General features: G+C 44.0%; 1 protein-coding gene across 1 annotated transcript; it reads right to left on the reverse strand.

Annotated features, from left to right (window-relative positions):
* Positions 1 to 980: 980 nt before the first annotated feature.
* Positions 981 to 12,045, reverse strand: afg3l1 (AFG3-like AAA ATPase 1). The gene is made up of 16 exons (XM_005748766.1): positions 11,774 to 12,045; positions 10,147 to 10,231; positions 8,430 to 8,524; positions 8,013 to 8,162; positions 6,469 to 6,540; positions 5,643 to 5,767; positions 5,222 to 5,489; positions 4,316 to 4,453; positions 4,072 to 4,225; positions 3,880 to 3,987; positions 3,427 to 3,552; positions 3,213 to 3,323; positions 2,969 to 3,084; positions 2,645 to 2,845; positions 2,351 to 2,545; positions 981 to 2,186 (listed from the first exon to the last, which is right to left on the reverse strand). The coding sequence occupies exons 1-16, from the start codon at positions 11,903 to 11,905 to the stop codon at positions 1,959 to 1,961; spliced, it is 2,304 nt and encodes a 767-aa protein (XP_005748823.1). The 5' UTR covers positions 11,906 to 12,045; the 3' UTR covers positions 981 to 1,958.
* Between the last annotated feature and the right edge of the window lie 733 nt (positions 12,046 to 12,778).

Raw genomic sequence — 12,778 nt, forward strand, 5'->3', positions numbered from 1 at the left:
TAAAAGTAGGATGGGAGGCAGAGCCTTCAGCTGTCCCACTTTTAAGATTAGGCTCGTCTGTGACAGAGTAGTTAGGGCTGGATCAGGTGACCCTGAATCGTCCCCTAGCTACGCACCTCCACTGGCTCCCAGTGAAAGCCCGTATGTCCTATAAAATCCTCCTCACATGCCAATCCCTTCGTGCTCTTGCTCCCCAGGACTCATCAGACATTCTTCTCCCCACGCTGGACTCTACCTTCCTCAGTACAAATGCTCACTCTCCATCAAGCACTCCAGACAGCGGTCCTTTGGGAGCAGGGCTTTCACTCTGAAACATGCGCCCCTCTGAGATCTGTGATCCTCCATCTCAAAAAGCAGCTGAAATGTCACATGCTCACTGAAGCCTTTTTTCTGTGTCTAAAGAAACCGCAGGTACTTTGAAGGGTGCTCTATAAATCCAAGTTATGATTCTTGTTACTACTCTACAACATTATTATTGGTTATTATTGCAATAGGCTCAGTAGTTCTTATCTACTCCCCATGTGTTTATATATATATAAGGCTGCCTTTCCGTATGCCCGACACCAGCGGGTTCTTCCTCGCTGGAGCTGTACGAGTTCCCCCTCTAACATTGTAGGGGCTCCACCTTCCAATATAAAGCTTATTAATAACCTGAAAATCCATCTTAAAAATGAAAAATCAGTTTACACAAATCAGGACATGAAGTATCTATCTCCTGTGCTGGGAGACTTCCAGGAGGCGCTCGTCTCATTTGGATGCTAACAGGCTTCAAAGTATTCGTTAGCGAGATAAGCTTAATTAGTTTCAGTCCCTTCAGGGATGCTGCCAATGAAAATTTAAAACATAAAATAAGACGAGCCTTTAACTCTGAGGGGAACGGCTCGCGTTGGGGCTGAAATGCGACGCCTGCAGCCATCACTGACAGTCTGTGGTTCAGTATTTTAGGGGGATTTTTACTTTAAATCAGCATAACTTGCACGAAATGTTCCATTTTTTATTTTCTGTTAACATCACACAAAAATCAATATGATCAAAACGTTTGTACAAAAAGAAATCCGAAGTGACGGGTGCTGCTGAGGTGTTTCGGTCCGACGACTCTTCGTGTCAGTATGAAGAGTAACTGCTGTCCACAAAAAGTTTAAAAACGATCCAGTGTTTTTAGTCTGGACACAGAAAATAATCCTCATTATCAGCAAGGCATCGGTCAGGAAGGGGTCTCCCCTTTAGAAGAATAAATAAAGGAAGAGTCAGTCTGTATGCACTGTTTAAATGCGCATCGTGTACATTCTAGACTCCTGTTTGAGTCTTAAAGGCATTCTGGAGCAAATTCCTGCCCAGATGTTGGAAAGAAGAAACCTCTGGACAAATTCTACAAGCAGAGGCTGACCAGAGACTGGTGGATCTGAGGAGGAGGTATCTGAGGTGCTCCCAACATTGCCCGTTTGCCCACTTCCTTACTTTATTTTAGCATCTAATTAAAATCAAATCCGCGTGGACGTGATGCCAGAGCAGAATATCAATACAGTTATATATTAAAATACAATTTTTAACACCAACCACCACCAACCTTCATTTTTCTTCATATTAGTTATACAGGTCACCAACTATTTACATCTTAAAGACAGAGCACTAACGAGCAGTGCAGCTGTCTCAGATTGTGCGGTATGGATCCTCTGCAGGACGGACAAGTAAAGTTAAAGTTGACTGAATAAAAAGTACAATTTTATTGAAATCACCTGGTGAAATCTTGTATTTTTATGTTTAAGTTCATGAACATGTTAATTTCACCTTATCTTAAACGTGTTAAACTAGAGAAAGTTTCTTGAAGGTAGAACAAATCGGGGTGAATGGCCACGTGCTCCTCCTAAACCCAGTACCTCCCCCAGACCTCCCAGACTCTGTCAGACCTTTTTTTTTTTTTATTTTGCAGCTGGTACGTGTTGGGTGTTTTTTGGACTCTACATGGCCTGCCGTTTGTCCTGAGTTGAATTTTTGTCTTCCGCCTCCCCTCCTCTCTCCTGGTTCCAGTCTCGGAGGCCCTGCGGCAGGCTCGTGTCCTCCTCGAAGCTCCCGGTCCCCTCCACAAACTCCTCATACGTTGACTTCTCCTCAAACGGCCGAGGGCCCAGCAGCTCCAGCATGTCAGCCTTGTTCAACACCTCCCTTTCTAGCAGGCGCTTCCCCACCTGAGGATCACAGCAGAGGTGGAGCTTAACTGGTTTGTTTCAGACAGAGGATGAACTGAAGCCCCACATCTGGGCTTCAGTTCATCCTTACTTGAACTATGAATCATGGAAAGAATACTCTGCGTTTATCTGAGGTTGTGTTTTTGCGTATTAGACAGTCTCACCAGCTCCACCAGGTCCTTCTTGTCCTGGATGAGCTGCAGGGTGCGCTCATACGCTCGATTTATCAGCTCTCTGACCTCCTCGTCAATGATCTCTGCTGTCGCCTCACTGTACGGCTTCTCCATGACTACCTCGCCCTGTCGGGGGAGGTCAAACGACACCTGTCCCACCTTCTCGCTCATCCCAAACTGCACCACCTGCAAATTAGGGTGCAGAGCGATGCGTTACGGCACAAACAGCACTCTTCTGCTGGTGGGAATCAAACAGGGAGTGTGTTTTTAGTCACATGTGCGTACCTGAGCGTAGGCAGACTGCGTGACCTTCTTCAGGTCGTCCTGAGCTCCGGTGGTGATCCGTCCGAAGAAAACCTGCTCAGCCACACGCCCTCCCAGCATCATGCACATCCTGTCGAACAGCTGCTCTTTGGTGTACAGGTACTGTTCCCTAGGCAGGTACTGAGCGTAACCCAGACCCTTCCCCCGCGGGATGATCGACACCTGGATACAAACCATGTGTGGTTAACCCACAGCTTCCTTCTACACCTGTAACTGGTGGAGATTTACAGAGCAGCTGGAGTCATAACAGAAACGACACAGCCCAAGCACGGACAGAGCTCCTACCTTGAGCAGAGGGTCAGCGTGCTGCAGGAACCACCCGACGATGGCGTGACCGGCCTCGTGATAGGCGACGGTCTTCTTTTCTGTGGGCTGCAGGACTTGAGTCTTCTTCTCCAGACCTGAAAGCAAACAACCCGGGAGTCAGACTGTAAGGACGTCAGATACAAACTGTCCCGTTTACCACACAAAGACCATTACAAGAAACAACCGTACACAGCCGTCACGTACTAGGTGATGTCACACTCACCTCCAATGACCCGGTCGATGGCTTGTTCAAAGTGTTTGCTGTTGACGGACGGGTTCAGGTGCCTGGCTGCGATCAGAGCTGCTTCGTTGCAGACACTAGCGATGTCAGCTCCTGATTCATTCAAACGGGAAAAAACAGTCATCAAATATAAATAAAAGAACATTTTTGCTATAGTGCCGTTACATTGTTGTTATTCGATCCAACTGTTACAAACCAGTGAATCCCGGTGTGGAAGCTGCCATCTTCCTTGAAAGACCGTCTTTGTCCAGATTGGGATCCAGTTTGATTGGTCGCAGGTGGACTTTAAAGATGGACGCCCTGCCTTTGATGTCCGGCGGACCTGACAGAAGACAGGAGAGAATTCTTCCTCTGCATTCCAACTAAAACTTATTCTGCGGAGCTTCAACATGAGCATGATTTTACAGGGCACCGCATGAGTCCTCCAGCAGGCTGATCACATTGGAAAACCCAGATATCCCTCGTAGGTACATTTCGCTGCCATGTTTACACTTAATCAGGTTTCTAAATGGCATGTTCGGAGAATGCCAAGAGCAAATCAACACCTCACACCAACTGGCAGCACTGTGGTTAGTGGGAGAATGATTTGGGCACTTTCCAATACTTTAAGATGTGGAGACTGCAGTAAGGCAGTAAAGACTCTGCTTACCTATGTAGATCTGTCTGTCGAAGCGTCCTGGCCTCAGCAGAGCAGGATCCAGGATGTCCGGTCTGTTAGTTCCAGCCAGGACCACCACATTCGTGGCGGTGTTAAAACCTGTAGAAAAAGATGAAGACACTTAAATCTAATGGGGGGCTGGGGGGGATAGTATGTTCCACTTCAAAAATGCAGCTTGCCTACCATCCATCTCCACCAGCAGCTGGTTCAGGGTGTTCTCCTGCTCACTCTGACCCCCAAAGTTCCCCCCTCCTCTCTTCCTCCCCACTGCGTCGATCTCATCAATGAAGAGGATGCAGGGGGCATTCTTCCTCGCCATGGCAAACATGTCCCTCACCTTCATGAGGAGAGAGAACAGTCAAACATTCAGTGTCTGAACAGAGTCATCTCAGATGGTCCAGGATCTGCTCCGGGTTCATTCACTTACTCGGGCCGGACCGACGCCCACAAACATCTCGAGGAACTCGGAGCCGTTGACGGTGATGAAGGGGACGTTGGCCTCTCCAGCTGTAGCTTTGGCCAGCAGAGTCTTTCCCGTACCAGGAGGTCCGGACAGCACGGCTCCCTGAGATAAAAACGGCATCAGTTAAAAGCGATTGAGAGAAGTTCACATCCAAGACAAACGGCACTAATTTATAAATGCCTCGTCTTTAGCCTGTATCTTTACGAATAATGACTGATTTCATTTCAGGTTTTGTTTTTGGATTTTTCTTTTCAGATCCTACAACAGGATTAAAACTGTTAAGAGTCCAGAATTTCCAACACACAGCAGGGAAAACAGCTCAGTGTTTTTACACTAATAATGTGCTCAAATAAAAGTACTTTATCTTCAGAATGGAACAAAACTCTGAAAAATGGACTACAGTAAAAGCTTTATTAATAAAATGTGCAGCAGGGACTCATCAATGTGAAATAAACTCTTCATAAGCATTTCTACACATATCTGAGCAAAGCAATGCAGACAAACAAGATTGTAAGCAAAGTCATAAATAAAACAGATGATCAAATGCAGTCAAAGTTATTGGTATCGCAGAAACTAGGGGTGGGAGATCTATTGAATACACTTGATGTATCGAGAGGTTAAAACGACTTTATTGTAACCATCAAATAAAGGCTGCCATGGAAATATTAAGTTGTCTAGACCTAATTCATGCATGTTTATATACTACCAGATATAAACAGGGAAAATATGGCGATAGTGGGAGTTTCACAGGGAGGATGTCAAACAAAATATTTTCCAAAACATGCTGTAAATCTCGTGATGCAAAAGGCAGCAGTACCACAAAAATTCCACCAGATGAAAAGTCCGTGTCTGCAAAGCTCGGATTTTTACCTTGGGGATCTTAGCTCCGAGGTCCTGGTACTGCTGCGGGTTCTTCAGGAAGTTCACAAACTCCATTATCTCCAGCTTGGCCTCCTCACAACCAGCCACATCCTTGAACTTCACTTCGATGTTGTCCTTCATCATCTTTGCTGTTGACTCGCTCATGCTAAATGGATTCCTACCACCTCCAGCGCCTCCTCCCATTGGTCCCCGCCGCAGCGTGAAGAGCAGGAAGCCAATCAGCAGCACGGTCGGGATCATGCTCAACAGGAAAGAGCTGAAGGAAGAAAAAGCAGCATTAGGAAAGCTACTTTTTCACAAATGTTATTATAGAAACTGAGGTTGTTAGGCCCTTTTTAATAAAGATTTTACCCCTGATTAAAGTCTCTGGCTGACATAATGCATGCTGCGTTTGTGTGTCCAAACCCACCCATCACTCTCAGAGCTGTAGACGACGGCAGGTCGGTGCGTTAACTCCATTCCGAGTTCCAGAACTGCCGTCTCGAGGTTTCTCTCAAATGTGTCGACGCTGCCGATGTTGAACCAGACGTAACTCTGAGGGACAAAAAACATCATGCATCATTCAACTAGAGAAAGGTAGCCTGAACTGTGCAACTTACCTGTTCCTAGGCCATTTGTGTTTTTAATCTATGCAAAATAAAAATAGTCTTTGTGCAACTTTGACATTTTTAATGAGTTAAAAACCTCAGGGAATGTCTGACAGAGTAATTAATACTGACTTGTACTGTATGTAGCAGCACTTCACTGTGACACTTTTTATACATCTGAAGATTCCACTTTAAGCCCAAATCATCAGCCTTTCCACTGTGCTGTCAGTTAGTATGAGGCTTTTGTGCGAATATGCTCTGTTCAGTTTTCTCCAAATGTGCCAAACATCTCCACTTTGGTCTACACTGGACGGTCGGATGATGGGGCGAATTTGATGGTTGTTTTCACATGACTACTAGTGGTCAATGGTTACATTTGTTTTACTTTTTAAACTTCTCTAGCTGCCCAAACTCTTTCAGGCTTTCTCTAAACGTACATAACACCCAGATTGTGCCTTTAAAAAAAAATCCTTAAACAAGAAACTTTTAGTTTTTTTAATGTAAACATGTAAAGAAATTTAACTGAATTTGGCTAATTAAACAAATTAACTGACCACAAGCAATACTTTGAAGAGCCACTAGGGGTTGTGACAGCTGGATAAAAATCTATTTCAAAATCAGTTTGAGCATTGGTTTGCTTTGCCTTACCGCATCAGTGTTGGCTCCCGGCACCAGAATGACTCTGACGTACTGCTTGTTGACGACCTCCAGTCGATCCACCTGGAAAGAGCATGAAACTGTTAACCTGCAGGAACATCAGTACAGGGCTCCAGAGTGCGACCAATTTGGTCACAAATGTGACCACATTTTTCAATGGTGTGACTAAAAAAATAAAAATAAAAAATAAAAATCCTAGGTCGCACTGGTGCAACCAAAAGAAGAACTCTGAAAGTCTCAGTGTGGTCAACAACAGACACACATTATGCCCATTTCGTGGTCTAAACCAATCAGAGATAGTCAGGGGCGGGACCTGTCTGATTGGCCATGGTCCAGATATTACTGTGGTCCTTCGTGTGTACGTTTGAAAGTACAGGCAGATGGAGGGAGGTGAGTAGCTTGAATAAAGCGATATCGATTCATTAAATCCTGAATCGACTTTTAAATATAAATGTATTTTGCCAGAAACTCAGGTTAAAGCTCACAAAAGTATTTCAACAACTACCAAACAGTAAATGAAAGCAGGTAACAGATTCCACACAAAGACGTAAACACAGCAGACCCGACGCATCAGAATCAGCTTTCTTTTTCTCGGCTTTCTCACCCGACGGCACGTAGACGGACATGCCGTCGTGGCTGAAAGCCGACAGCTCACTGATTCTGATGCGTCGGGTCCGCGCTTTGTGTTTACGTCTTCTTTGCGCTCGATTCTGAGCTGCAGGTTTTGTCTCTCTCCAACCAAAATTCACTGAACCAGCAGCAAAAGAAGATCAAAACTACGCTTCACATTTGATAAATGTCATCATTAATTCACTCTTAAAAAAACAAAACAAAAAAAAAACAACACAATTCATGCACACTTATTACCCACCAGTCTGCCGTTGTTTACAGCGCTGTCGACCGCTGTCTTTCTTTTTTTTTTACTCAAATGACCTCGGACAAAAAAGCCTAATTTCTGCTGTTCAACACTAAAATTATGCAAAATTGCAGAACATTTTTAAGGTCATCTGCTATAAAAAGCCAGGCCAGGAAAATCTCCTTCTTGTTTTTCTGTGTTTTATTCTCAGTTACTTTGTCACAAAGGCATCTGCTGTGATGCTTACACCTCCAAGACTCACAACTGTCAGTACTGATAAATGACCAGAATTATAATATTTCTGATATTAAGCCACCTTTTCATTTCATCACACAGACAGAGGATTGGAGGCAATGTTTGAGTTTGAGCGCCGAGACACCTTACAAAGATGCACTCTGATAATAGGGGTTCACCAAATTCAACTTGACTCTTAACTTAAACTCTGCTTTGGATTGAACGGTCCAGTGTTTACTGAAATGTAATTACAGCATTCTGTGTGTTTTGCAATCTGTGGGCACTGTGTGAACACTTGGTTAAAGGGACGGGAGTAAAAACAGCTTCCTTCATGTTGGTGGCTGGTTAGAGCCACTCTGTGACTTTGACTGGTACCATGTCATCTGTCAGCAACCACTACAATCAGGACTAAATATCCCTGCAGTCTGGGAGCAAACATCCTCACCTTGCCTCTGCCCAGGTAGCGGTGGACAAAGTCCTTCCAGCTGATCTCTCTGCCGGTGTCTCTGAAGTAGAAATACAGCAGAGCCGAGCTCAGTCCGGCCACCGTGATCGCCACGTAACGGAAATCCTTCTCATCCCAGGGGAAGTCGCCCTGCAGACCAACACAGGCACAGGAGGAAAGTTACCTGCAGGTTATTATTTGTTAATGCGATGACACGCTAATGAAAGAGGAAAGGATGATGCTGATTTGAGGAAAAATTGGTCAGCTGCAAGAAATAAGAGATGAGTAAGAACAGCGTTGGGCTGCTCCCCCGTTACGTAAAATAAATATATTGAAAACTGAGGCTGTATTCATAATTCTGTTACACTTATTTTGTAAAATAAAAACTGAATGGTTCTTTCAATGTTTACGACATACCTTCTGCATTCGCCTCCACCAGTCCTTTCCTCCTCCTCCTCCTCCTCCTCCTCCTCTCTTCCCTCCTCCTCCTCCGGTTGGTCCTTTTTTTCCATCTGAAATTCAGAAATGTCATTTTAGCTACAGTTCCTTTTCTAGTTTCTCAGTTTTTATCCATGAAATATCAGGATTAGGGATGGGTATCGTTTAGGTTTTATCCGATACCGGTGCCAAACCGGTACTTTTGAAACGGTGCCGGTGCTCAAACGGTGCTCGAACCGGTGCTTAAAGAATGGAGAACACAAACTTTGTCCAAAAACCTCTCATGTTCAGCTGTTTTGTTTTTTGTAAAAAGATAACAATGTGTGCCTTTTCTGCAGCTATGGGGCATATATGGTATCACTCTTGGCTGGAAGCAGTGCTTAAACAATGGAAAAAACACAAACCCTAAACCTCTCATGTTTAGCTGTTTCCCACTTTTTCTTTGGTCATTTTAGCCTTTTTGGCCAGGGTGAAGGGAGTATCTGCCATCAAACAAGAGGACAGCAGCATGTAGCTATGATGATGTTTGCTAGTTCACCTTACAGGCATTAATGTAATAACGTGGTTAGCCTACTCAACGTAAATTACACACGAACAACATGAAGCGACTCACGCAGAGAAGAACGGCTGCTGCTGCATCATCATCCTCATCATTTCTGCTACACTGGCAGGGCTAGGGGCCAGGACTCTATTCTTCGGGTTTTTGGGGGATGTTGCTCCGGGTCCGATAACTGGCAACCCACCCAACGTGCACAGTGTGAGGTCTCGCAGCAAGCTATCAAATACGGCGCATTTCTCGGCTTTTAAAAAAAACGCTATGCGTCGCCAGGTGTTTCATCAGTTTCGAGGTGTTGCCTCCTTTGACAGTATCACAGTATCAGCTTAAAGCACTTGTTGCTGCTGAGTTTGCATATTTTGCTGTGAAGTACAACCAGACTTTTGACCGCTTCGCCTTGGACATTTTTAATCTGTACCTCTGCTCTAACAGAACGTACGTACCTGGCCCCGCCTACTATCCTGGGAAACGTAAAATGATTGGCTAGAAGTGTATCACAGCTCAGGAAAAAAAGCACCGAAATAAAGCACCGAAATGTGCGCTGCCTTTCGGTCTGGTTACTACCGTTTATGTCAGAACTGGCACCGGACACCGGTACCCATCCCTAATCAGGATATTTTTTTGTAAACTGGATTACTTATTTCAGTTTGACATGCATTTGATCTGAAGTTACAGCCCCATCCCGGATCCTGCTCACTGGCTCAAGTTGAGGAAGCTACTCGGGTAAATTTTTAGGGTTTTTTCATATTAAAAAAAATAATAATAATAATTCTGATGGTCACCAAACACATTTTGGCCTTGCAAAGGAAAATGACCAGCAGGGGGTGCTGGAGTTGATTCCAGCTGTCATAAGGCAAGAGGCAGGGTACACCTGTACAGGTCATCAACCTGTCAGGGCTGACACAGGTTTGCGTGAGTCTCGAGAAGCTGATTCCTCATATTGAACATCAGCATTTGAAATGTCTAATTTAAAATGCGTTATACCACAGGTGTATTTAGCCATTTAGTTTTGTTTTTCACATTCTTGGTAATAAAAAAAAATGTGAATAACTATTCACAATAATATCAAATGAAACAAACTTTGTGAGTTTTTTTTAAATAGTTATTGATGTTTGAGAAAAACAGAAAAGCAGATCCAACCTTTGGGCTCTGTGGCGTAGAGTCGTCGCTGAGCTAACTGGAATCTGCGACAGGACAGGAAGTTAGCTGGAGTCAGAGTTATGTTCTGAAAAAGACCACACAGTCACCGCTGGTACACTGGACACCATCTACAAACAACAACCTGCTGAAGAATGGCTTTTAGCAACTATAAACCTCTAATCAGTGGAGGTCACATTCATTCAGTGGGTCCATCCTTGACTCATTAGGGAATGAGTCAAGGACATATACTATATATTTGTATTATATATATATTATAGCTAACTAATACATTCCTGGTTCTTGGGGAGAAAATGTAACAGTAACTCAAATAACCACTTTTTACAACCAACATTCAGTATGCAGAAGGGCATCTCTGAACGCACAACATGTTGAAGCGGCAGCAACAGAAGACCACACCAGGTGCCACTCCTGTCGTCTAACAATAGGGCTGTAATTCGGGATTTACGGGGTGGCTTAAGTGGTAGAGCAGATCACCTTCTGATTGGAAGGTTGGTGGTTCGATCCTTGGCTTCAGTCTGCTTGCCAAATACCCTTGGGAAAGATACTAACTCCAAGTTGCCCTCAGATTCGTTCATCAGAGTGTGAATGTGTGTGAATGTTTATTAGTTTGTACTTGAGTTTAGAAGTGCTTGTGTGAATGAGACATGCTGTATATATAGTTGCTTTGAGTACTCCAGGAGAGTAGAAATAAGTATATAAGAATCAGACCATTTAATTCACACAGGCTCACCAAAACTGGATAACAGAAGACTACAAAAATGTTGGCTGGCCCGATGAGCCACGGTTTCTGCTGTGACATTCAGACGGTAGGGCCAGAATCTAATTCAAACAACATGAAAGCTTGGATCTATCCTCACTTGTATCAATGACTCAGGCTGCTGGTGGAGTAACAGAGTGGAGAATATGTTGTTGGCAGACTTTGGGTACGAACTGACTACAACTTAACAACTTTACCTGAGTATTGCTGCTGACCATATCATCGCTTTATGACCACCGTGTACTCGTCTTCTCACGGCTGTTTCCAAGCAGGAAAATACACCACGTCACGAAACTCAAACCATCTCATGCTAATTTCTTAAGCTCACCCGGGAGGTCTAACCCAGTGGCAGCAAGATGTACCGAATGAAGTGCCCGTGAGCGAATAAAATGTTAAACTCATGAGGTTTTTCTTATCTATTCTTTACTCTCTCCTGCATAGTAAGGCAATTGAGCTCACAAGCGCTGATTGTTGCCCCTCCACAGGCTTCCAGAAGTTGGCCAATTAGAAGACATTGAGTTCATATGACGTTTAGCTGCTGAAATGGATTTTCTCAGGGGCTAACAAAAAAGGTACAAGTATAAGATAAATATGACTTCACGATGAAAGCTTGAACTAATTTGCTTTTAAGCAAAGAAAAAAAAAGACTTTAAACAATTGTTTCAACTAAACTTGGCAGGCAGTCGTCCTCGCTAGTAGCTACTCGTGCCTCGAGTTTATTTAGTTAATTAAATTTCTAAAACACACAGAAAGGAAACTTGCGTTGACTAAGTTTCTGGTGGATTTTTATATTTCTGTAAAAAAATGATAATTTTAAAAACTCTTTCGCAGACACCTTCCGTCACTTACCGGGCCGGTGGAGTTTCTGTATCCGGCTCTGAAGAGCTGTCCTGCGGTCACAGCTGACAGCCTGGCCCGGGCTCCTCCAGCACGGCAGAAAGGCAGAGCGGCCGCCGAGAGAAGCCTCAGTAGCCGAGACATCCCCGCTGTGCCGCGTACCCAGATTTTCAGGCCACAAAACACAACTTTTTTTATTTAGTTGGTCTTACTTCTGTCCCTGGGATCCTTCATGTAACGCCTGCAAGTGTTATTAAGTAACAGCGTGAGATGTCAACCGGAGGATGATGTAAAGGCCCTTGAGGCTTCCCATAAAATGCCTGTCAGAAATTGTTACTGAAGGAAATGTATTTAGCAATAACGAAATAGTCATATTCCTCATTTTCAAATGTATTACAGCAATATTACTATTTTGAATTTATTCAACAAAATCACATTTATTTGTGTTAAATATAAATTAATTACAATCAGGCATCATACAGGTCCTCATAGCACAGCCTGTCACTTATTGGCTTAGAGAGAAAGCCTGGCTCGAGTGCTGTTACCAAAACATGCAATGACTTCGCTTCTTTCCTCATGACATTTATTAATACAGGACCACATGCCTTTAAAAAGCCAAAATGTGGATTCATGGTCATTTTGTGTCAGGTAGTCACACTGTCATGAGTCATGACTGATGGCAAAGGAGAAAAAAAGTTCCCTTTTTGAATGTGGTGGGCTTGTTGAACTGCATAAGCGGGGTCTTTTGCAGCGCGCTATAGCTGCTGAGGTGGGACGCAGTAAGACAGTCATTTGCAATTTCTTAAATGATCCTGAGGGTTATGGAACAAAGAAAAATCAAGTGGAAGACCCAAAAGTTCACCAGCACTGAGCCGGAGGATCCAATTGGCTGTCCGTGAAGACAGTGGACGATCCTCGATCCAAATTAAGGCCGTTACTGATGCTGACTGCATCCCCATAACCACCAGACGGCATCTGAAAACTGAAGGGCTTCAAAAACAAAAATGTCTTCAAAGG

The sequence above is a fragment of the Pundamilia nyererei genome, unplaced genomic scaffold (genome assembly GCF_000239375.1).
Source record: "Pundamilia nyererei isolate P.nyererei 1_Seehausen unplaced genomic scaffold, PunNye1.0 scaffold00229, whole genome shotgun sequence".
NCBI lineage: Eukaryota > Metazoa > Chordata > Actinopteri > Cichliformes > Cichlidae > Pundamilia > Pundamilia nyererei.

Bases quoted from the DNA above. Each gene is read 5' to 3' on its own strand.
- afg3l1 (XM_005748766.1), bottom strand. From the start codon at position 11,905: ATGTCTCGGCTACTGAGGCTTCTCTCGGCGGCCGCTCTGCCTTTCTGC. The intron at 4,226-4,315 runs GTAAGTGAATGA...CTCCTCATGAAG, and splicing joins TGGGCGTCGGTCCGGCCCGA to GTGAGGGACATGTTTGCCAT. The intron at 2,187-2,350 runs GTGAGACTGTCT...TGTGATCCTCAG, and splicing joins AGAAGGACCTGGTGGAGCTG to GTGGGGAAGCGCCTGCTAGA.